At 42.3% G+C, this 24,833-nt stretch overlaps 2 protein-coding genes across 2 annotated transcripts in view; one reads left to right on the top strand and one right to left on the bottom strand.

Annotated features, from left to right (window-relative positions):
* The first annotated feature begins 9,268 nt into the window (after positions 1-9,268).
* On the top strand, positions 9,269-12,018 carry c1galt1a (core 1 synthase, glycoprotein-N-acetylgalactosamine 3-beta-galactosyltransferase 1a). The gene is made up of 2 exons (XM_031793405.1): positions 9,269-9,920; positions 11,618-12,018. The coding sequence occupies exons 1-2, from the start codon at positions 9,315-9,317 to the stop codon at positions 11,792-11,794; spliced, it is 783 nt and encodes a 260-aa protein (XP_031649265.1). The 5' UTR covers positions 9,269-9,314; the 3' UTR covers positions 11,795-12,018.
* A 60-nt stretch (positions 12,019-12,078) lies between these two features.
* The window catches only part of col28a1a (collagen, type XXVIII, alpha 1a), a 29,050-nt gene continuing 16,295 nt past the window's right edge, over positions 12,079-24,833 (bottom strand). The window contains exons 24-38 of the mRNA XM_020507303.2: positions 22,805-22,873; positions 22,490-22,558; positions 22,294-22,362; positions 21,973-22,041; positions 21,736-21,804; positions 21,383-21,451; positions 20,199-20,267; positions 19,930-20,010; positions 19,801-19,836; positions 19,664-19,700; positions 19,145-19,371; positions 18,581-18,908; positions 17,082-17,224; positions 16,206-16,482; positions 12,079-13,175 (exon numbers count right to left, since the gene is read on the bottom strand). Coding sequence (XP_020362892.2) covers positions 13,003-13,175; positions 16,206-16,482; positions 17,082-17,224; positions 18,581-18,908; positions 19,145-19,371; positions 19,664-19,700; positions 19,801-19,836; positions 19,930-20,010; positions 20,199-20,267; positions 21,383-21,451; positions 21,736-21,804; positions 21,973-22,041; positions 22,294-22,362; positions 22,490-22,558; positions 22,805-22,873 — 1,785 coding nt within the window. The 3' untranslated portion in view covers positions 12,079-13,002. The remainder of the gene's footprint in view (positions 13,176-16,205; positions 16,483-17,081; positions 17,225-18,580; positions 18,909-19,144; positions 19,372-19,663; positions 19,701-19,800; positions 19,837-19,929; positions 20,011-20,198; positions 20,268-21,382; positions 21,452-21,735; positions 21,805-21,972; positions 22,042-22,293; positions 22,363-22,489; positions 22,559-22,804; positions 22,874-24,833) is intronic.

Raw genomic sequence — 24,833 nt, 5'->3', positions numbered from 1 at the left:
CTTCTTGTTCAAATAGCCCTTACACAGCCTGGAGGTGTGTTGAGTCATTGTCCTGTTGAAAACAAATGATTGTCCCACTAAGTCCAAACCAGATGGGATGGTGTATCGCTGTGGAATGCTGTGGTAGCCATGCTGGTCAACTGTGCCTTGAATTCTAAATAAATCACTGATAGTGTCACCAGCAAAGCACCATCACGCCTCCTCCTCCATGCTTCACGGTGGGAACCACACATTCGGAGAACATCTGTTCGCCTACTCTGCGTCTCACATAGATAGACACAGCAGTTGGAACAAAAAAATCTCAAATTTGGACTCATCAGACCAAAGGACAGATTTCCACCGGTCTAATGTCCATTGCTCGTGTTTCTTGGCCCAAGCAAATCTCTTCTTATTATTGGTGTCCTTTAGTAGTGGTTTCTTTGCAGAAATTTGACCACGAAGGCCTGATTCATGCAGTCTCCTCTGAGCAGTTGATGTTGAGATGTGTCTGTTACTTTAACTCTGTGAAGCATTTATTTGGCCTGCAATTTCTGAGGCTGGTAACTCTAATGAAATTATCCTCTGCAGCAGAGGTAACTCTGAGTCTTCCTTTTCTGTGGTGGTCCTCATGAGAGCCAGTTTCATCACAGCACTTGATGGTTTTTGCGACTGCACTTGAGGAATTGGATTGACTGATCTTCATGTCTTAAAGTATTGATGGTCTGTCATTTCTCTTTTCTTATTTGAGCTGTTCTTGCCATAATATGGACTTGGTCTTTTACCAAATAGGGCTATCTTCTGTATACTACCCCTACCTTTTCACTACACAATTGATTGGTTCAAACGCATTAAGGAGGAAAGTAACTTTTAACAAGGCACACCTGTTTATTGAAATGCATTCCAGGTGACTAACTCATGAAGCTAGTTGAGAGAATGCCAAGAGTGTGCAAGGCTGTCATCAAGGCAAAGGGTGGCTACTTTGAAGAATCTCAGATAGTACATATATAATTTGATTTGTTTAACATTTTTTTGGTTACTACATGATTCCATATGTGTTATTTCTACTATGTAGAAAATAGTAAAATTAAGAAAAACCCTAGAATGAGTAGGTGTGTCCAAACTTTTGACTGGTACTATATGTATATAGTTGGACGTACACACACACACACACACACACACACACACACACACACACACACACACACACACACACACACACACACACACACACACACACACACACACACACACACACACACACGTATGTAGCAGCTACAGATTACCCTTTAAGTCTATCAAATTTAGATTGAGCAATAAAAGCTTCACTTTTATACCATTGGCTGGGATCACATTTTTCATTGGCTGTCAAAAACAATGATTGATAGGCAGTTTAAACTTCTTGAATTCAACCATTATTGGATTCAAATACACATTTAGATTTGTGAACAGCCATCCACAACAACCACAATCCATAAGGCGCAAATAGCTAAATGAGAGAGCAGCAGTGTGATACACATCAATGCGCTATTTAGATATCAATAATAAATTATGTCCGTATCGCCGTAGACTACACCACTGCGGTCATCCTTACCTCCAAGCATTTATTCAAGTTGGATCATCTTTGGATGCCGACAGCAGTCGCACCATTGGAAGACATAGCTTGGACTGTGGCCTGCAAATGCCGTTTCCTGCACTTTACCCACAATCCATCAAACACATTTGGTGTCATCATAGTGGTCTCTGATTTACGGTCATACTCGCTCAAGTGGAACAAATTTAAATTTAGTGCTGATTTGAATGTCATTGAGAAAACAAAGAAGTGTCAAATATATGTTTTTCGCAAACATCCTTTCTGGATTCAAAAGTATCTGTAATCTGAGTACAATATTTTTGCTGGCAATGTAACAGATTACATTTACCGTTTTTTTTAATCCCTTACTTTTAATGGATTACATGTAATCTGTTACTCCCCAACCCTGGTTACATACTAATCTTCAACATAATAGACATGAATGAATATAGAGCAAATTAATAAAAACCAACTGGGGTGGTTTAAACTATAGAGTAATATAATAGAAATGTGTTTTTTAATTAAATTCTTTCTAGTGTGGGAACCCCGCTTGGGGTGCCAAGGTCTAGTTAGAGCATTGGGCCAGTAACCAGAAGGTTTCTAGTTCAAATCCCCAACCTGACAAGGTAGAAATCTGAAGCTAAGGTTTTAATACAAGGTCACATGACACATTTAACAGCTTCCTATTGTTTGATTTTATTGCGATTTTATTACGCTCCTAAGTGAACAGCTATCAACTGATATTAAATCATAGGTCACCATTTCTCTCCCTCCACAGCATATCTAGTGTTTGGGTTAAAGATAAATTGTGCCCTTGACGTTGTGACAGCCTGTAAGAGACACAGTGGACAAATTGGAACAGAGTTAGGCTATATGAATAATTGAATAGGATACATTTTTGTCAATCTAAGTGGATTTCTAATTATTATTTCTCAATTCGATAGTTTAAATAACGCCAGTGACATAAGACAGTAATTTTCATGGAAAACTGTCCAAAATTAAATTAAGTTAGATCCATAGGAATGTTTTTAGTACAAGTGAACCAGAAAAAAGCTGATAAACTGGCACCAACTTTTGAAGGCCCTAGCAGATTTACTAAACAACAAGTTTCATATTTTGACTATTTGATCTCCCAGTGACAGAAAGTACAGAATGCAGGCATTTGTCAATGCAACAGGTCTGTACAATAAGATTACAAGTGAAAGGGGCTCTGGGATTGTTTAACTTTAGCAGGTGCCTATTCCGGTATGATTACAGTTGAAGTCGGAAGTTTACATGCACCTTAACGAAATACATTTAAACTCAGTTTTTCACAATTCCTGACATTTAATCCTAGTAAATATTCCCTGTTTTAGGTCAGTTAGAATCACCACTTTATTTTAAGAATGTGAAATGTCAGAATAATTGTAGAGAGAATGATTTATTTCAGCTTTTATTTCTTTCATCACATTCCCAGTGGGTCAGAAGTTTACATACACTCAATTAGTATTTGGTAGTATTGCCTTCAAATTGGGTCAAACATTTCGGGTAGCCTTCCACAACCTTCCCACAATAAGTTGGGTGAATTTTGGCCCATTCCTCCTGACAGAGCTGGTGTAACTCAGTCAGGTTTGTAGGCCTCCTTGCTCACACACGCTTTTATAGTTCTGCCCACAAATCTTCTCTAGGATTGAGGTCAGGGCTTTGTGATGGCCACTCCAATACCTTGACTTTGTTGTCCTTAAGCCATAACTTTGGAAGTATGCTTGGGGTCATTGTCCATTTGGAAGACCAAGCTTTAACTTCCTGACTGATGTCTTGAGATGTTGCTTCTATCCATAGCATTTTCCTCCCTCATGACGCCATCTATTTTGTGAAGTGCACAAGTCCCTCCTGCAGCAAAGCAACCCCACAACATGATGCTGCCACCCCCGTGCTTCATGGGATGGTGTTCTTCGGCTTGCAAGCCTCCCCCTTTTCCCTCCAAACATAACTATGATAATTATGGTCAAACAGTTCTATTTTTGTTTCTTCTGACCAGAGGACATTCTCCAAGAAGTACGATCTTTGTCCCCATGTGCAGTTGTAAACCATAGTCTGGCTTTTCTATGGTGGTTTTGGAGCAGTGGCTTCTTCCTTGCTGAGCGGCCTTTCAGGTTATGTCGATATAGGACTTGTTTTACTGTGGATATAGATACTTTTGTACCTGTTTCCTCCAGCATCTTCACAAGGTCCTCTGTTGTTTTTCTGGGATTGATTTGCTCTTCTCGCACCAAAGCACGTTCATCTCTAGGAAACAGAACGCATATCCTTCCTGAACGGTGTTTATATGGTGTTTATACTTGCGTACTATTGTTTTTTCAGATGACAAACGTAACTGCATGCGTTTGGAAATTGCTCCCAAGGATGAACCAGACTTGTGTAGGTCTACAATTTTTTCTGCGGACTTGGCTGATTTCTTTTGATTTTCCCATGATGTCAAGCAAAGGCACTGAGTTTGAAGGTAGGCCTTGAAATACATCCACAGGTACACCTCCAATTGACTCAAATGATGACAATTAGCCTCAGAAGCTTCTAAAGCCATGACATAATTCTCTGGAATTTTCCAAGCTGTTTAAAGGCTCAGTCAACTTAGTGTATGTAAACTTCTGACTCACTGGAATAGTGATACAGTGAATTATAAGTGAAATAATCTGTCTGTAAACAATTGTTGGAAAAATGACTTGTGTCATGCACAAAGTAGATGCCATAACCGACTTGCCAAAACTGTAGTTTGTTAACAAGAAATTTGTGGAGTGGTTGAAAAATGAGTTTTAATGACTCCAACCTAAGTGTATGTTAACTTCCGATTTTTGTTACTTTACTATCTACCTCCTGTTGCATTTTATGAAATGTAATCTGACATAATGACCAAAGTTGCATCCCTTGCATCCCTGAAGTAATTATTGTTGTTATTGTATTTTGATTGTTAATGCTGTAAAGGATTTCCCCCTCAATTATATCCAATTAGTTGTTTTGCCTGCCTAGTACATTTATCCAGTAGAGTCCCATTCAGTATTTTTACCTTCCTTATATCATTCTTCCTTTTCAGGAAGGGTTTTAAATAGTCTCTTCTCCAAAGAGAATGTTAAGAATGTTTTTTCCCAATTGGTACTTAGCCTCTGGGTAACCTCTCTAAGGTCAGAGGTCACCATAAAGCAGAACCTGGTAACTTGGTAATCGGGCCCTTAGCTGTAATCCAGCCAGGGTGACTCCCAAGCAAGATGTTCAAATGTTTAGCCTACTTTGACCCGATGCAATATTCAACTACGCTACATTGTTTTGACCAGGGTCCCGGAACACTTGGAGAACAAACAGATAATCACGAGTATTTATGCCTGCCTGCCCTTGAGGAGGTTTGCAGATTGCTATGAACCTTTCAGAAGAACGAGTCTGTCTCCCCATATGCATGTGTCTGTCTATTGTTTGTCTATTTAATCATTAAATATAGAAGTTGTTTGCCTCCTGCTTGGGTTCAACTTTTTTCACACCTTGAGCAAATCCATTATTCCCGACAGCTCCATTTTTCAACACTGTTGCATTATCCACAATCAGAGGAGAATAATACCAATATTTCAAGACATGTTTGTGTGAACAGGTAAGCTAATATAATTATTCAAATATTCAAACGTGTTTTTGTAACTTTAAAAGCAACAATGATTTTGGTTGAGATCCATTATTACAATGCATTCTTTTTCAAAGACTTTTCCCCCTTGTAAGCTGATCTTGAAACTGATAGCACAATTAATGTTAGTTGTATACTGTATACAGTATATTTGCATGTTTGTATATTATTTTAACAAGTTTGAAGTAACACGTCTTTGTTCATCTGCCCAAACTCACTTCTCCTTCATATTTGTATCACTCACAGGGTTTGATCTGAAGGAGAGGGGAATGAGGATCAATCTTTCAACTGTATTCTTTGTGTCTGGGCTGTGTATAGGATTTCTGTCTGTCCTATACATTGTTTACTCAGACCCTAGCACTGTAGAACCTGCTGTTTTCCTTCTGGTTAACTCCAATGGAGTTCAGTATGACAGGGGGGTTCCAAGACACATGCACTTAGGTAATTGCCTTATTACTTATTATTGATAATAAATGACAAATTGCTGTAATTTATTTTTTATTACAATGTAATATCATTCAGTTATAAAAAAGGAATTTTATTGAAACAACTAGGTTATTGGGTCTCTTTCCTCTTAATATGGAGGTGTACAGTGAGTGTACAAAACATTATGAACACCTGCTCTTTCAATGACAAACTGACTTTGTGAATCCAGGTGAAAGCTATGATCCTTATACGGTTACATAAAAACTGTAATATCTTATGCTTCACGGAGTCGTGGCTGAACGACTATATTATCAACATACAGCTGGATGGTTATACCTTGTATCGGCAGGATAGAACAGTGGCATCTGGTAAGACAAGGAGCGGGGGGCCTATGCATATATGTAAACAACAGCTGGTGCACGATATCTAAGGAAGTCTCACGGTTTTGCTCGCCTGAGGTAGAGTATCTCATGATAAGCTGTAGACCACACTATCTACCTGTATCTTTATTAGCTGTCTACATACCACCACAGACCGATGCTGGCACTAAGACCGCACTGAATGAGCTGTATAAGGCCATAAGCAAACAAGAAAACGCTCATCCAGAGACGGCGCTCTTAGTGGCCGGGGACTTCAATGCAGGGAAACTTAAATCTGTTTACCAAATTTCTATCAGCATGTTGAATGTGCAAACAGAGGGAAAAACTCTAGACCACCTTGACTCCACACACAGAAATGCATACAAAGATCTCCCTCACCCTCCATTTGGCAAATCTGACCATAATTCTATCCTCTTGATTCCTGCTTACAAGCTCAAATTAAAGCAGGAAGCACCAATGACTCTGTAAATAAAAAAGTGGTCAGATGAAGCAGATGCTAAGCAACAGGACTGTTTTGCTAGCACCGACTGGAATATGTTCCCAGATTCTTCCTATGGCATTGAAGAGTACACCACATCAGTCATTGGCTTCATCAATAAGTGCATCGATGACGTCTTCCCCACAGAGACTGTATGTACAAACCCCAACCAGAAGCCGTGGATTACAGGCAACATCCGCACTGAGCTAAAGGCTAGATCTGCCGCTTTCAAGGAGCGGGACTCTAACCCAGAAGCTTAGAAGAAATCCCGCTATGCCCTCCGACGAACCATCAAAAAGGCAACGTGTCAATACGGGACTAAGATGGAATCATACTACACCAGCTCCGAAGCTCGTCAGATGTGACAGGGCTTGCAACCATTACAGACTACAAAGAGAAGCGCAGTCGAGAGCTGCCCAGTGACACGAGCCTATCAGATGACACGAGCCTCGTGTACCCTCAAGCATGCGCTGACCAACTGGCAAGTGTCTTCACTGACATTTTCAACTTCTCCCTGTCCGAGTCTGTAATACCAACATGTTTTAAGCAGACCGTCCAGAGTCCCTGTATCCAAGAACACTAAGGTAATCTGCCTAAATGACTACTGACCCGTCTCGCTCACGTCTGTAGTCATGAAGTGCTTTGAAAGGCTGATCATGGCTCACATCAACACCATTATTCCAGGAACCCTAGACCCACTCCAATTTGCATACTGCCCTAACAGATCCACAGATGATGCAATCTCTATTGCACTCCACACTGTCCTTTCCCACCTGGGCAAAAAGAACACCTATGTGAGAATGCTTTTCATTGAATACAGCTCAGCGTTCAACACCATAGTACCCTCAAAGCTCATCACTAAGGTAAGGACCCTGGGACAAAACACCTCCCTCTGCAACTGGATCCTGGACTTCCTGACGGGCCGCCCCCAGGTGGTAAGGGTAGGTAACAACACATCCACCACGCTGATCGTCAACACAGGGGCCCCTCAGGAGTGCGTGCTCATTCCCCTCCTGTACTCCCTGTTCACTCATGACTGCATGGCCAGGCACGACTCCAACACCATCATTAAGTTTGCCAATGACACAAGACTGGTAGGCCTGATCAACGACAACGACGAGACAGCCTATAGGGAGGAGGTCAGAGACCTGGCCGTGTGGTGCCAGGATAACGACCTCTCCCTCAATGTGATCAAGACAAAGGAGATGATTGTGGACTACAGGAAAAGGAGGACAGAGCACGCCCCCATTCTCATAAACGGTGCTGTAGTGGAGCAGCAAACTAACATGGTCCAAGCAACAAACTAACATGGTCCAAGCACACCAAGACAGTCGTGAAGAGGGCACGACAAAACCTATTCCCCCTCAGGAGACTGAAAAGATTTGGCATGGGTCCTCAGATCCTCAAAAGGTTCTACAGCTGCACCATCGAGAGCATGACTGGTTGCATCACTGCCTGGTATGTCAACTGCTCGACATCCGACCGCACGTCACTACAGAGGGTAGTGTGTATGGCCCAGTATCTCACTGGGGCCAAGCTTCCTGCCATCCAGGACCTCTATACCAGGCGGTGTCAGAAGAAGGCCCTAAAAATTGTCAAAGACTCCAGCCACCCTAGTCATAGAATGTTCTCTCTACTACCGCATGGCTAGCGGTACCGGAGTGCCAAGTCTATGACCAAGAGGATTCTAAACAGCTTCTACCCCCAAGCCATAAGACTCCTGAACATCTAATCAAATGGATACCCAGACTATTTGCATTGTCCCCCCTCTTTTACACTGCTGCTGCCCTCTATTATTATCTATGCATAGTCACTTTAATAACACTACCTACATATACATATTACCTCAATTACCTCAACTAACCGGTGCCCCAGCACATTGACTCTGTACCGGTACCCCCTGCATATAGTCTCGCTATTGTTATTGTCTATTTTTAAACTGCATTGTTGGTTAGAGGCTTGTAAGTAAGCATTTCATTGTAAGTTGTATTCTGTTGTATTCGGCACATGTGACTAATATGATTTGATTTGAAACCAGGCTACCTGATGGCACTCTGATAAATGCAGAAAATTGCCAATCAAAATAAACGTTCTACCACAGTGACCATGGTATTTTTGGGAAGCATATTTGATTCTGAATTCGGAAGTACAGTATAACATTTGTATGTGAAATCTACACTACATTGTGGGGGTGCAACTCAATATTAGAAAGGTGTTCTTAATGTTTTGTACACTCAGTGTAAGTGCAATCCAGCCTTACGTCTAAGTATAAGTAGTGTTTTTGTTGCCCTGGAGTTGTATTGGATGTGTGTGAGTGAATCGTAAAACATCTATTACTCCTGAAAGCATTGTGGTTCCAAGAGGTTAGAGAGCACAGTGCTGGAAACACTAGGTGTTTGATTCCCATATAGAGGACACATATCAGGGTTTGGGTCAATTCCATTTCAATTCCAGGCAATTCAGAAAGTAAATTAAATACCAATTCCAACTAAAAAAGTGTCCTAATTGAAAAGCATTGGAAGATAATTGGAATTGGAGTTGGAATTTAATTGTACTCCCTGAATTGACTGAAATTGAAATGGAATTGACCCCAAACAATCCACACACTGAGGAAAACTACTCAATTTCGAAATTGCACCTTGTGCATTCTACTATTACAACTTTAAAAAGTAAGTTGAAAGCCGGACTCAGTTCGGGGGGAGGGGGGCGTCCTCTCAGTTTGGGAACCACTGTGCTAAATGACCACAATTTTCATTAATTATCTATAAATGATCTCTTTCAGAGAACAGGAGTGTTGCAGCCAACCTGTCCCAGAAGGTGCGTCTGCTATGTTGGATCATGACTGGACCTAAGAACCTGGAGTCTAGAACCAAGCACATCCGGGCCACCTGGGCCAACCGATGCAACAAAATCCTCTACATGAGTTCAGTGGAGACAGAATTCCCCACAGTGGGGCTCAACGTAACCGAGGGACGAGACCAGCTCTACTGGAAGACCATCAGAGCCTTCCAGTACATCTACCAACACCACCGCAACGACTACGACTGGGTCCTCAAAGCTGATGATGACACGTTCGTGGTCATCGAAAACCTCCGCTACACCTTGTCCAAACAGGACCCGGAGAAGCCTGTGTACTTTGGGCGAAGGTTCCGCCCGTTTGTCCACCAGGGTTACATGAGCGGTGGAGCCGGCTATGTCCTCAGTAAAGAAGCCGTCAGAAGGTTCATTGAGGGATTCGACATGGCGAAATGTACCCACTTTTCCATCATAGAAGACATGGCTCTGGGGAAGTGTATGGAGACAATGGGTGTGGAGCCGGGAGACTCCAGAGATGTGAAGGGAAGGCAGACGTTTCATCCCTACCCACCAGACAAGTACCTGATCAAAAAGCCACCCAGAAAACGGCCTTGGTTTCTCTCGTATGACTACTACAAACCCAGTGAGGTAATCATACCCTTTCCCCTAATCAACTGTTCACTTACAAGTACACTCATACCATTCTATTCTATTCTCAACTCTGTGTGTGGTTGTGATGCTCTCTCAATCATGTGTAGTATAGGAGAGTTGTCATAGGTGCTTAGGGTTTGTCATTCACAGTGTAATGACTGACTAGCTAAAGTAAATCTTTACTCATAGATTTACTCATGGCTTTGTACTTATTATAAATTAGTAGCCTTGCACAAACCTTGGCTTACGTTAGAGAGCATTTCTCATTTGCCAAGATAAACCATCCACATGACAGGTGTGGCTGAGACCAGCCACAGGGATAGCTGATGAAACTATTGGTTTGCACAACCAAAGAATTTCTTCACAAACTGTCAGAAACCGTCTCAGGGAAGCTCATCTGCATGCACGTCATCCTCACCGGGGTCTTGACCTGACTGTGGTTCAGCGTCGTAACCTACTTCAGTGGATAAGTGCTCACCTTCAATGCCCACTGGCACTCTGGAGAAGTGTGCTCTTCCCGGATGAACTCCAGTTTCAACTGCACCTGGCAGATGGCAGACAGTGTGTATGGTGTCTTGTGGGTGAGCGGTTTGCTGATGTCAACGTTTTGAACAGTGCCCTATGGTGGGGTTATGGTATGGGCAGGCATAAGCTATGGACAATGAACACAATTGCATTTTATTGATGTCAATTTAAATGCACAGAGATACCGTGACGAGATCCTGAGGCCTATTGTCGTGCCAGTCATCTGCCGCTATCACCTCATGTTTCAGCATGATAATGCAGTCCCATGTCACGAGAATCTGTACACAATTCCTGGAAGCTGAAAATGTCCCAGTTTTTCCAGGGCCTGCATACTCACCAGACATGTCCCCCATTGAGCATGTTTGGGATGCTCTGGATCGACTGGCATGTATGACAGTGTGTTCCACTTCCCACCAATATGCAGCAACTTCACACAGCCATTGAAGAGGAGTGGGACAACATTCCACAGGCCACAATCAACAGCCTGATCAACTCCATGTGAAGGAAATGTGTCGCGCTGCATGAGGTTAACGGTGGTCATACCAGATACTGACTGGTTTTCTGACCCACGCTCCTACTTTTATTTAGGGTATCAGTGACCAACAGATGGATATCTGTATTCCCAGTGTTAGGTTCTAATCTTTAAGAGTAAATGACTCCACGGACACCAGTGAAGCTTAACCAAGTTCTATTCTTCCCAAAGGGTCGATACTGCTGTAATTCAGAAAAAGACATGGCTTCCCCCGTGGTATTATTCATACCCCGCTTTGGGTGGCGTCTCCTCCTTGTCTCGAAACATTGCATAATTCTTGGTAATCAGGGAGCTAAGTGATATGAGCCTTCAACGGTTCCTCCCCTTATCAGTGCTGTCACATGGGATTGTTTTCCCTGCACTCAGCCCCTCCCAAGCTTCTTTATGGCTCCCCTCATGTCTCTTTTGTAACCTATGTTCCTATACCTCTGAGTATAACAATGTTCAAAGTGTCACCCTGAATCCAACACCAGTCATGTGAAATCCATAGATTATGGCTTTATTTATTTCAATTGACTGATTTCCTTATATGAATTGTAACTCAGTAAAATCTTTGAAATTGTTCCATGTTGGGTTTATATTTTTGTTCGGTGTATAAAGTTTTACACAGGCTTAATACAGCCTTTCTTTCTCCCAGGGCCCAGAATGTTGTTCAGATCACACCGTATCCTTTCACTACATCTACAATGTACAGATGTACATGCTGGAATATCTGACCTATAACCTACGACCCTACGGATACCAGTACAGGTACAACCCTGATTCTGCAGGAACTGAAAGTGAGAGTAACACACCCACACCTGTCTCTGCCTAACACAGAGATAACACAGACAGACTACTGCACTGAAGAAAGTATGTATGACTGTGTAATGTTTAAATGCCAGAAACAACAGCTGACCCCTGCCACTTTGTTTGGTATGCTGAGCGATGAGGCTGGGGAACTGGAACCACTCTCAAATTCATCGACACATGGTGGTTTTAAACATATTTTGAAACGATACATGGTTTGTTTACAACGACTCAAATGACAACAACTATATTAACAATGAAGCTCTAGAGTTATTGTGAAAGGGTGAGACAGTAGTAAGTAAGCTCATAAGGCATTTACTATTTATTGTATATCATTCATCAAATTTGATTTGAGAAGCAGGGAATCTTCCAGACTGCCTTTAACTGTAGGTTTGTAATACTGACCACAAGTGTCAGTCATTTCCCCTGTTTATGTCATTCAATAGTACATATGATACTTATTGTAGCTGAAAGTGCTTATGATTTGTTGTGTGAGCTTCACATTTCCTTCTTTGCTTTTGTTGTACAATATTAAACAAAAATATATTTTACAGCCAAGTGTTCATTTTTTACAACTTACAGTAAAACAAAGGTTTAACATGGTAGTTTGTTAATATGAAACTAGAAGTATCTACTTCATGTCTTCTACAGATTTCTGGAGGTTGAGCACGATATATAACACTCAGTTTGTTAGCGAAAGATGAAACTGAGATAGAACTGGACTAAATACAACACGCATACAGTAGATATGTCATTATGTCATGAGAATCCTGACCTGTGAGAATCTGTTCAGATCACAGGGTTTATGGTTTGGAAGTTATTAAGGTGTCTTTTTATTGGACAATTATTTGAAGCAACACAATGGGTAAAAACAATAGTGTGTGAAAATAGAGAAAATGTAAACAGGTTGAACATTTGTACAGTACAGGGGCTGGTTCACAGACTACATAAAGAACACAGAAATAAAGAGACAGTATACAGGTCCTCTCTGGAGCATCAGTGTAGCAGTGCTGTCGTTCGCCTGAGCTTTGGTCGAACTGTAACTGATAGAAAGCCCATGTCCCGATTCTCCACCCTTCTGCGAAGTATGTACTTACACACTCCCCATCCTCAGGAGAATTGGGACGCAGCCATAGATAGATAGGAGCCCATGTCCTCAGTGCATCCCTCTGACATTATCATTGGGGAATTTGCACACGGCCCTTCTCTCTTTAAACGAAGCACAAATGTCTGTTACGTGCGGACGCAAACGCTCCTGCACCCGGCCTCCGACTCAAACTGGTTTCCGTTACCCTGGCAACCTCCGTACCAGAACTGGGCGCAGGAGTTGGCTTCCAGGTCGTAGTACCACCTCACCACATACTGACGACACGGCCCAGGGTCCAACGCCTGTCTACACCCCACCACTGGAACAGACAAGAGGTTTTTGTAATACTGTTTCATTTATTTATTAATATTTAGGGGGTAGATCAGCTTTAATATTGCCGATAGATTGTAGCTTCCATCAATGTAATCGTCTGCATCATTTCCAATCACCCATACATACAGTGCCTTGCGAAAGTATTCGGCCCCCTTGAACTTTGCGACCTTTTGCCACATTTCAGGTTTCAAACATAAAGATATAAAACTGTATTTTTTTGTGAAGAATCAACAACAAGTGGGACACAATCATGAAGTGGAACGAGATTTATTGGATTTTTCAAACTTTTTTAACAAATCAAACTGAAAAATTGGGCGTGCAAAATTATTCAGCCCCTTTACTTTCAGTGCAGCAAACTCTCCAGAAGTTCAGTGAGGATCTCTGAATGATCCAATGTTGACCTAAATGACTAATGATGATAAATACAATCCACCTGTGTGTAATCAAGTCTCCGTATAAATGCACCTGCACTGTGATAGTCTCAGAGGTCCGTTAAAAGCGCAGAGAGCATCATGAAGAACAAGGAACACACCAGGCAGGTCCGAGATACTGTTGTGAAGAAGTTTAAAGCCGGATTTGGATACAAAAAGATTTCCCAAGCTTTAAACATCCCAAGGAGCACTGTGCAAGCGATAATATTGAAATGGAAGGAGTATCAGACCACTGTAAATCTACCAAGACCTGGCTGTCCCTCTAAACTTTCAGCTCATACAAGGAGAAGACTGATCAGAGATGCAGCCAAGAGGCCCATGATCACTCTGGATGAACTGCAGAGATCTACAGCTGAGGTGGGAGACTCTGTCCATAGGACAACAATCAGTCGTATATTGCACAAATCTGGCCTTTATGGAAGAGTGGCAAGAAGAAAGCCATTTTTTAAAGATATCCATAAAAAGTGCTGTTTAAAGTTTGCCACAAGCCACCTGGGAGACACACCAAACATGTGGAAGAAGGTGCTCTGGTCAGATGAAACCAAAATTGAACTTTTTGGCAACAATGCAAAACGTTATGTTTGGCGTAAAAGCAACACAGCTCATCACCCTGAACACACAGTCCCCACTGTCAAACATGGTGGTGGCAGCATCATGGTTTGGGCCTGCTTTTCTTCAGCAGGGACAGGGAAGATGGTTAAAATTGATGGGAAGATGGATGGAGCCAAATACAGGACCATTCTGAAAGAAAACCTGATGGAGTCTGCAAAAGACCTGAGACTGGGACGGAGATTTGTCTTCCAACAAGACAATGATCCAAAACATAAAGCAAAATCTACAATGGAATGGTTCAAAAATAAACATATCCAGGTGTTAGAATGGCCAAGTCAAAGTCCAGACCTGAATCCAATCGAGAATCTGTGGAAAGAACTGAAAACTGCTGTTCACAAATGCTCTCCATCCAACCTCACTGAGCTCGAGCTGTTTTGCAAGGAGGAATGGGAAAAAATGTCAGTCTCTCGATGTGCAAAACTGATAGAGACATACCCCAAGCGACTTACAGCTGTAATCGCAGCAAAAGGTGGCGCTACAAAGTATTAACCTAAGGCGGCTGAATAATTTTGCACGCCCAATTTTTCAGATTTTGATATGTTAAAAAAGTTTGAAATATCCAATAAATGTCGTTCCACTTCATGATTGTGTCCCACTTGTTGTTGATTCTTCACAAAAAAATACAGTTTTATATCTTTATGTTTGAAGCCTGAAATGTGGCAAAAGGTCGCAAAGTTCAAAGGGGCCGAATACTTTCGCAAGGCACTGTATATTCTTTCCTTTATTATTTTCCCCTAACCCTACCATCCCTCCCCTAATTGGAGTAAACTAATGGACAACAACTCTTAGGCTTCTCCTTCCAGATTATACATACTAAATACATTTGATGGAGACAGTATATTTTACAATAGTTATCTTTTGTTTGTTTTGAGTCCCATCCTTCAGCTCCACTCAACCCTCCCAACTATCTCTGAACACCATCCGGTTATGATTTCTAATTGTCATATATTTTAACTGTACTGTGATGTTTCAGAAAAGTTCTGATTCTAAATGGATGATACACATTGCTAAGAGTATTATTATATTATTGATCGATTGACTATGACTTCAGCAGCCATTCCTGAAGCTGCGACCAAAAACAACTACATATGGACAGTACCAAAACTAATGATTCTCTTCTCGTCTCTTCTCTTCAGTTTTTGTAAGACTTTATAAAGGCTTCTTCATCCTAATAACAAGTTATAAAGCATCACACTTATTTTATAAATACTTATAGGACTTTATACTTCAACACACACAGACTAACAGAGAGACAAATGGGTTAATACGTCTGTTTGTTAAAGATGTGACAATCCTGAACAAGTAAACAGATCTGAGTCTACCAGGTAACAGCAGGTAGCCTAGTGGTTAGAGCGTTGGACTAGGCAGGTAGCCTAGTGGTTAGAGCGTTGGACTAGGCAGGTAGCCTAGTGCTTAGAGCGTTGGACTAGGCAGGTAGCCTAGTGCTTAGAGCGTTGGACTAGGCAGGTAGCCTAGTGCTTAGAGCGTTGGACTAGGCAGGTAGCCTAGTGCTTAGAGCGTTGGACTAGGCAGGTAGCCTAGTGCTTAGAGCGTTGGACTAGGCAGGTAGCCTAGTGGTTAGAGCGTTGGACTAGGCAGGTAGTCTAGTGGTTAGAGCGTTGGACTAGGCAGGTAGCCTAGTGGTTAGAGCGTTGGACTAGGCAGGTAGCCTAGTGGCTAGAGCGTTGGACTAGTAACCCAAAGGTTGCTAGACCGAATCCCCGAGCTGACAAGGTAAAAATCTGTCGTTCTTCCCCAGACAAGGCAGTTAACCCACTGTTCCTAGGTCGTCATTGTAAATAAGAACATGTTCTTAACTGACTTTCCTAGTTAAATAAAGGATAAATAAATACCATAGACAAAACATTTTAAATTAATAATGAGGAAATGTTTCCCAATCAATTGTTTGTACAGTTGGAGATGTATCCTACATAATGTAATTTCTCAAATGGTCATAAAAAAAAGAGACTCACCTGGTACAAAGATGTCTGGCAGAGGCTGGGTGGTCTTGGGGATGTACTGCCAGTTGGTGGGTGTCTGGGGGGTCTGGGGTCCCACCATAGAGATAACAGGGGGTTGCTGCTTCCCCCCTTGGCCCCCTGATGCTGCTGTCATGACGTCTGGGAGCTTGTTCAGGGGTACCTCGAAGACCGATGTCTTGCCAGTGTCGATTTCATTCTCGTTGAAGCCGGGGGATTCTGGGGCCCGTGAGGAGGGAGGGCTCTCATTCTCAAATATTGGTGGGCCAGGCTGGGGAGGGAGAAATATACAGAGGAAGAAATATCAAATGACTACGCAATCCAGACATAGTGATCACTGCAGCAGTCATGGTAACAGACTGGATGTTAGAGTCTTATGCAGCTATTTACAGCCCTATGTAGTTTGTTAGAGTGTAGTTTATTAGAGTGTAATACATAGTTTGTTGGAGTGTAATTTGTGTATTGGTATGATAATGTGAAATGTCTACTTTAGTGTGGTTTTGGCCAATGTTTGTAATGTCTACTTTAATGTGGTTTTGTCCATTTGTTCGTCTTAAGTGTCTTAGTAAGTTCCTCCCGTAAGTCCTACAAAATTCAAAAGTCACTCGCACACCGTAGCAATATTTTTTGCAGGTGCATGGCAACAGTTGAACAAGATGAAGGAAAAAGGAAACCTCACACTGCTCTTGATAGTATCACTGATATTTAATATTTAATAAGCTTACGTATCCTTCGTCAGAGCTTTTGAAAGCTCTGACGAAGGCCGCGAGGCCAATACGTAAGCTTATTAAATATCCGTGATACGATCAAGAGCAGTGTGAGGTTTCCTTTTTCCTTCATCCCGTAAGTCCTAAAAGTGTTTTCTCTTACTCTTCTGTAATCGTCCTCAAAGTTGGGTATGCCCCCCCTGTCTGGGACTTCTCTGTAAACCTCAAGGGTGGGTATGGGGTTGTGGATGAAGAGGGTTCCACCGTTGTGCTCACAGATCTGGCTGAGCAGCGTACTCTCCAGGGCTGTGCCAAGACAGACAGTTTAAAAGACTGTAATCAACCTCAATCAAGTTCATTTCAACCCATTAAAGGATTAAATAGTCATCCAGGGAGATTCAAAACACAGAACAATCATCACCAGTCATAATAGAATGTCACTGGCTTGTTTCTCTAGCTAGTGTGTGGGAACTCCACCACTTGGTCATGTATATAACCTTTGACCTTTGGTTTAAACTTTAAAGAGCGACTGAACACGTCGATTGGCACATGTGTTTTTCTGTTGCTCATTAGAAAAATGAGATTTCAGTCTTGGAGGTGTGTTTTCTGACCGATTCTGCATTTGGTTAATGATATTTGTCCCCCATAAAACACTGTATACGTGGAAGCCCTCCTCAAAATCTGCAGAATGAAGCTAAGATACAGTAACTCAATAAATCTGTAATTCATTTTGAATTTTTTGCCGAGGATGTTGCACAATTTTACATCTAACTAAGGTGTTTGGTGCAGTATTTCTCAAGTTAAATGTGTGACATGTTGTCTTATGTAAACAAATTCGGAGCTGCTGGGCAGGTCTGTCTCACTGTCTATGCTCCGTTTTAGACGAGACTGACTTTATGACCAAAATGATCCTATTTTGACTCTGTAGTCAATTTTGACACTAGAATAACTGTTTCTGACTTATATCATTGAGACAGGACGTCTTCAAATGGATTTGTTGCTTTTTAAAGGCAGCCGTTCTTTAAAGTATCTGATGGCAGTGATGGCAGGCATCACGAATAAGGGTGACAATGTCCCAAATGTCCTTTTTAAACAGGCCATGCAGTGAGCATAGTTGGGATGTGATGAAACATGATCTATCACACTTAAAGACTTTACAATACTGCAACTATAGTGACAGCGTTTTGTGCAATGCATTTTCACACTGTTTGTTTATACTGAAATACTTACATTTGAAATATTCTATTTATATATAAAAGTTATATCATTATCACGTTATTGTTATAAAGCAATTTTGGCACTGTTCCGTGCCGATCTACAGAAATCAAGATATCTCCTTCACAAACCCCTTAATGGGGCTGGTCAGTAGAGTTGTTAGAATAGATCTGTTGTCTGTTCTTTTATCAATTTAAGCATATGTATTTAGATAGGCCGATGCCGTTCACATGGATTTAATTTTGTATTGACTGCTATGACTGTGGATGTAAATAAAACCGAACTAGAACCATATACTAGGCAGAGTCTAGCACTTCATCTAGAGTCTAGCACTTCATCTAGAGTCTAGCACTTCATCTCGAGTCTACAATTGCATCTTGATACTACAATTGCATCTAGAGTCTACAACTTCATCTAGAGTCTTGAACTTCATCTAGAACCACATACTGGGCAGCAGCATGAAGTCATCGATCAGGTACATGTGTTCCTCGTCTGGGTCGGAGGCGATAGCGATCATCTCAGATTGGAACTCTGCGTACAGCGGGTCTTTCTTATTCACCACGCCGATGACAAACATCTCAATGCCGGCGGTGTGGGCCTCCCTGGCAGCTTCCTCGGGCTGCACTGCGTCACGTCGGTCTGCCTGCCCATCGGTTAGTACCACGGCAACTTTACGCACACCGGGCCGCGAGGCCTGGAACAGCTGGTTGGCTCTCCCAATGGCACTACCCGTAAAGGTGCCCTCGCCCAGGTACGGCATTTTCCTCACCGCAGCCTGAGAGAAATTACACAGACAGACAGACAGATAGATATAAATAGATGATAGACATACCAGGGGATGAAAGAGTGTAATTAACATCAGACAGAAAAAGGATACAGCAGAATGAACACAGATCTGCTTCAAGAATGTCTAGGCTTTAGCTCAGAGGGCTAATACAGTTGTGGCATGCAGGAAACCCGGGATTCGAACTCAGTATGTGACAGGTACTCATCTGCTTCAATACTACTGACCTTGACGTCGTTCTGGCTGGACTGCTGCGTCAGACTGACCACCACTATGTCCACATGACTGTAGAGGACCACACCGATCCTGCTGGCCTCGCGGTTCACAGATACACGGTCAATCAGGGTGTTCACAAAGTCCTTGACCACCTCGAAGTTCTCCGGTCCAACGCTCTCTGAGCTGTCAATCACAAACACCAGCTCCAGAGGACTCTCTCTGCACTTCACACCACAGCCTGAGAACATAAACATAGAGACAGTCTGTATCAATCAATCAAATGTATTTAAAAAGTCATTTTTACATCCGCAGTTGTCACATAGTGTTTTACAGTAACCTGGCCTAGAACCCAAAGAGCAAACAGAAGCACATTTGATTTATTCATGGTTATTTATTTAGCAAAGGATTGTCCAGCAATAGTAACAATTGCCACTGTTTTCCAGGGAGCTCTGTGCAAATGTTGGCTAACACTTTATCAATGGTGTTTATGTTCTGTAGGTATGAATAATCAATGAGCTGTTTAAACTCACCACAACTTTCCCTGATAATTTTGATGACTTCCTCTCTCTGTGGGTGGAAGAGGAAAACATTTAAGATATTAAAATATGGTTGAGAGACATAACAAAGGTGCCATTATGAAACTGTATGGATTTTGTGCTCTACTCACTGTCAAGCCAGGATCGCCCTTCTCACCGGATTTCCCCTGCAAGTTTGAACACAGGTTAGCGATCAACATATAAATTAACCATGACATATGTTATTTTATGACCATGATGGGACCAGAAGACGATCATACCATGGGTCCTATAGATCCTGACTCTCCAAATTCTCCCTTGTCTCCTTTCTTCCCACGGTCTCCAAGAATCCCCCTGTCTCCCTGTGTACAGTAATATGACAACAGTATCGTTAAGAACATCAACAAGAACATTTATATTGAACAGCAAATGGTTGTGTGTCCATGTTGGCATTGAACCAGTATGTGTGGGTTTGGCAGTTACAGTCCTGTGTGGCTCAAGTTGCTGGTTCAATTCCTGCAGGGATCAAAAGCATTGGTTAAGTTTGTACCTTTTCTCCTGGAAAGCCGTCCCCTGGAGGCCCCCGGGGGCCCTTTGGCCCCTCGAACCCAGGCTCTCCCTGAATGTTGAAAAAAGACAAGACTAATGATTAGTATGATTAATCATTGCTAATGTTAAAACAGCTCACAATACTGTATACAACAGAATATTGTACCATGTCAGATTGATAGTACCAAAACCAATTTCCCTCTGAACATACAGGTAGCTGCCAAAATAAAATAAACACTTGAGTAAAAGTATATTGAAAGCAAGTGCTTCCACACAGGTGTGGTTCCTGAGTTAATTAAGCAATTAAAACATCCAATCATGCTTAGGGTCATGTATAAATTTAAAGGGTGTGTGTCAGTCACCAGATCTCAACCCAATTGAATGGTTATGGGAGATTCTGAAGCTGCGCCTCAGAGAGCGTTTTTTCACCACCATCAACAACATTGAATTTCTTGTGGAAGAATGGTGTTGCATCCCTCCAATAGAGTTCCAGACCAGTATAGAATCTATGCCAAGGTGCATTGAAGCTGTTCTGTTGGCACGTGGTGGCCCAATGCCCTATTACCTGTGGTTCCCCACTTGAACATAGCACAGTCTTTCGTTTCTGGGGCCATGAATGACATACTGCACTATAATTACATTGGCATTTAATTAGAATTGCAGTTGATAGATTGTCACTATGACATAAGTATCCAATAAATCGTCACGCCCTGATCTGTTTCACCTGTCCCTGTGATTGTCTCCACCCCCTCCAGGTGTCGCTTATTGCAGTGTATTTATCCCTGTGCTTCCTGTCTCTCTGTGCCAGTTCATCTTGTATGTTTTCCAAGTGAACCAGCGGTTTTCCCGTTCTTCTGCTTTTTGCTATTCTCCTTTTTCTAGTCCTCCCAGTTTTGACCATTGCCTGTTTCTGGACTCTGTACCCGCCTGCCTGACTTTTCTGCCTGCCTTGACCATGAGCCTGTCTGCCACTTCTTCTGGACTCTGATCTGGTTTTGACCTTTTGCCTGTCCACGACCATTCTCTTGCCTACTCCCTTTGGATTAATAAACATTGTAAGACTCCAACCATCTGCCTCCTGTGTCTGCATCTGGGTCTCACCTTGTGTCATGATATAAATATCACACCATTATCATCATTATGATCACTATCTCAGGCCAGTCCAGCATGATAATGAGGCCCTACCTTGGGCCCCTGGATGCCCTCTCCTGTGATTCCTGACAGACCAGGTGGACCTGGCTGACCCACAGAACCCTGCAAAACAAACATTAGTTCAGTTCCACATTACAATTTTCAAAAATAAACCTTAATTAAAAGTACACTGGCATTGAAAAGAAACAAGAGATGTTGACAAAAGGTGTCTACAAGAAGATCTACAGCAGATGAAGGATCTATGCCGGGGGTAGGGGCTAGGCTAGGGGGTAGGGGTTAGGGGGTAAAGGGTAGGGGCAAGGGGGTAGGGGCTACGCAGTAGGGGGTAGGAGTAACGGGATGCAGGCTGTTTCTGGACTAATCCTGTGTTTCCAGTCATCACTGACCTTAAGTCCCAGCAGACCAATGCCAGGAGGTCCTTTTGGCCCTGGAAGTCCTGATGAACCTCTGTCACCCTGAAACACAAACATAATGTGAAATAATGTTTCATTGTACACATACAGTGCAGTATATACACTCATGAGAGATAGAGAGAGAGTGTAAAACCGTGCCTGTAAAACTGTGATTCATTGTGTGAAGGATTAGAGTTAACATTGTGTGTATAAGGTAAGTTCAGCGCTTACCTTAGGGCCAGGTAATCCTTTCCCTTCAGGTCCCAACTCTCCTGGTTGCCCTGGCAACCCTGGGAGGCCCTGTTTACCAACAAGAACAAGACTGGGTTCATGTGTTGGGATTTAATTTTCAATGCATACTAAATCTCTTATGAAGGCTATGAGGATGCTATGTAACTTAATAAACAAGTGATACTGGCAAACGTAGTGTGCAGTTTTTATATTATATTATATATATTTCCCACACATCTGCAAGTAACTTCAAATACAGAGATACAGGGCTGGTGAACTAGACTAGGTTTTTTAACTAACTACCAACATCAATAGTCCCACCTGAGGTCCTGTGTAACCGTCTCCCTTCAACCCTGGTGGTCCAACAGGTCCAGGGTTCCCCCTCTCACCCTGAATGGGAGAGAAACACACACACACACACAGAAAAATATGTCTCATTGTAGTACTAGCTTGCTGCCAAAACCTTGGCAATAATGTAATAAAGCTAGGCTATGTTCTAACTGTCCGTTGAGGTTACCGTCGACCCAGCGATGCCCACTCCAGGGTCTCCTACAGGCCCAGACTGCCCCACTGGTCCAAGGTCACCCTGTCAATGTGGACCATACGGTTTTAGTGCTGTGTATGACAGAGCATTACATGCATGGGTGTGTTACTCAGTAGTCACTTTATCTGAGACCTGAAGACTTGAATGAGTTCCTAGAGTTAATGGCTAGGCTTTAGTTTACCGTGCTTATGGCACGCAGGGGACCATGGTTTCCAACACAGGTCAAGAGCTGATATTTTTAAGACACTATGCTGTGTGTGTGTGTGTGTGTGTGTGTTTACCACTTACCTTTGACCCAGGTAGGCCCCTGCCAGGAGGACCTGGTAGACCCATCATTCCAAAACTGCCAGGCTCTCCCTGACCAGAAGAACAGAGACGTGAGATACATGACACCGTGAACCTCACGGATGACAAACAAACAATAGCCAGGTAACTACAGCAAAAACACACGACCTGTCCCGCTGACATGTTGAACCAGCAGTCAAAATCCACATCTCATATGAGCCAAATCTACTGTAAAGGAGCCTAATGGGAGTTTACTGATATTGTCATGATAAATGTTTTGTTAAAAAAGACCTCTCATAGGGTAAACAAGCCTAAAAGAGATGTAAAATACAGTTGTGTGGGAGAGCTTACTGGTGTCGTTATAAAGCATATTGTTCATGTCTTCTTTATCCTTAATCAAACCATTTCATACAACAGCTCCAATAAAGTAGTAACTCAAATAGTTTGTAAAGTAACATAAGCAATACTTCTTTAAATGTTTTAAATTTATTTAACTAGGCAAGTTAGTTAAGAACAAATTCATATTTTCAATGACGGCCTAGGAACAGTGGGTTAACTGCCTTGTTCAGGGGCAGAACAACAGATTTTTACCATGTCAGCCCACGGGAATTGATCTTTCAACCTTTCAGTTACTAGGCCAACGCTCTAAACACTAGGAAACCTGCCGCCTGCCGTGCTTTGAAATCTGAGAATTATGCCATGAAGGCAAACACTGACAGTAAAACAAACTGCATTGTAAGGAAGTGACTTGATGCGAATTGATGACACTAAAATGCAACCTGGTCTGAGAGTATTTCGTATTATTTTATATGTAAATCCTAGACACCCCAGATTTACTGAACAAAAATATAAACGCAACATGCAACAATTTCAACGATTTTACTGACTTAAGAGTTCATATAAGGAAATCAGTCAATTTAAATAAATAAATTATGCCCTAATCTATGGATTTCACATGACTGGGCATGGGTGCACCCAATGTGGAGCGAGGCCCAGACAATCAGAATCAGTTTTTCCCCACAAAAGGGCTTTATCACAGACAGAAATACTCCTCAGTTTCATCAGCTGTCTGGGTGGCTGGTCTCAGACAATCCCACATGTGAAGAAGTCGGATGTGGAGGTCCTGGGCTGGCGTGGTTGCAAATGTGTTCTGCGTTTGTGAGGCCAGTTGGACATACAGCCCAAAAAACGACGTTGGAAGTGGCTTATAGTAGAGAAATGAACATTCAATTCTCTGGCAATAGCACTGGTGGACATTCCTGCAGTCAGCATGCTAATTGCACGCTCACTAAAAACTTGAGACATCTGTGGCATTGAGTTGTGTGAAAAAACTGTACATTTTAGTGTAATTTTATTGTCCCCAGCACAAGGTGCAACTGTGTAATGATCATGGCTTTTAATCAGCTTCTTGATATGCCACACCTGTCAGGTGGATGAATTATCTTGGCAAAGGAGAACTGATCACTACAGCAATGTCATTTCTTTATTTCACCTTTATTTAACCAGGTAGGCCAGTTGAGAACAAGTTGCGACCTGGCCAAGATAAAGCAAAGCAGTGCGACAAAAACAACAACACAGAGTTACACATAAAGAAACGTACAGTCAATAACACAAAAGAAAAATTGAAAAATCTATGTACAGTGTGTGCAAATGTAGAAGAGTAGGGAGGTAGTCAATAAATATGCCCTAGAGGCGAAAATACAATTTAGCATTAATACTGGAGTGATAGATGTGCAGATGATGATGTGCAAGTAGAGATACAGGTACAAAAGAGCAAGAGGGTAAGTCAAATTATGGGGATGAGGTAGTCGGATGTGCTATTTACAGATTGTACAGGTACAGTGATCGGTAAGCTGCTCAGACAGCTGATGCTTAAAGTTAGAGAGGGAGATATAAGACTCCAGCTTCAGAGATTTTTGCAATTCGTTCCAGTCATTGGCAGCAGAGAACTGGAAGGAAAGGCGGCCAAAGGAAGTGTTGGCTTTGGGGATGACCAGTGCAATGTACCTGCTGGAGTGCGTGCTACGGGTGT

The sequence above is a fragment of the Oncorhynchus kisutch genome, linkage group LG17, assembly GCF_002021735.2.
Source record: "Oncorhynchus kisutch isolate 150728-3 linkage group LG17, Okis_V2, whole genome shotgun sequence".
Taxonomy (NCBI): Eukaryota; Metazoa; Chordata; class Actinopteri; order Salmoniformes; family Salmonidae; genus Oncorhynchus; species Oncorhynchus kisutch.
Note: the sequence above shows the minus strand (reverse complement) of the source record. Positions and strands in the feature narration are given on the sequence as shown.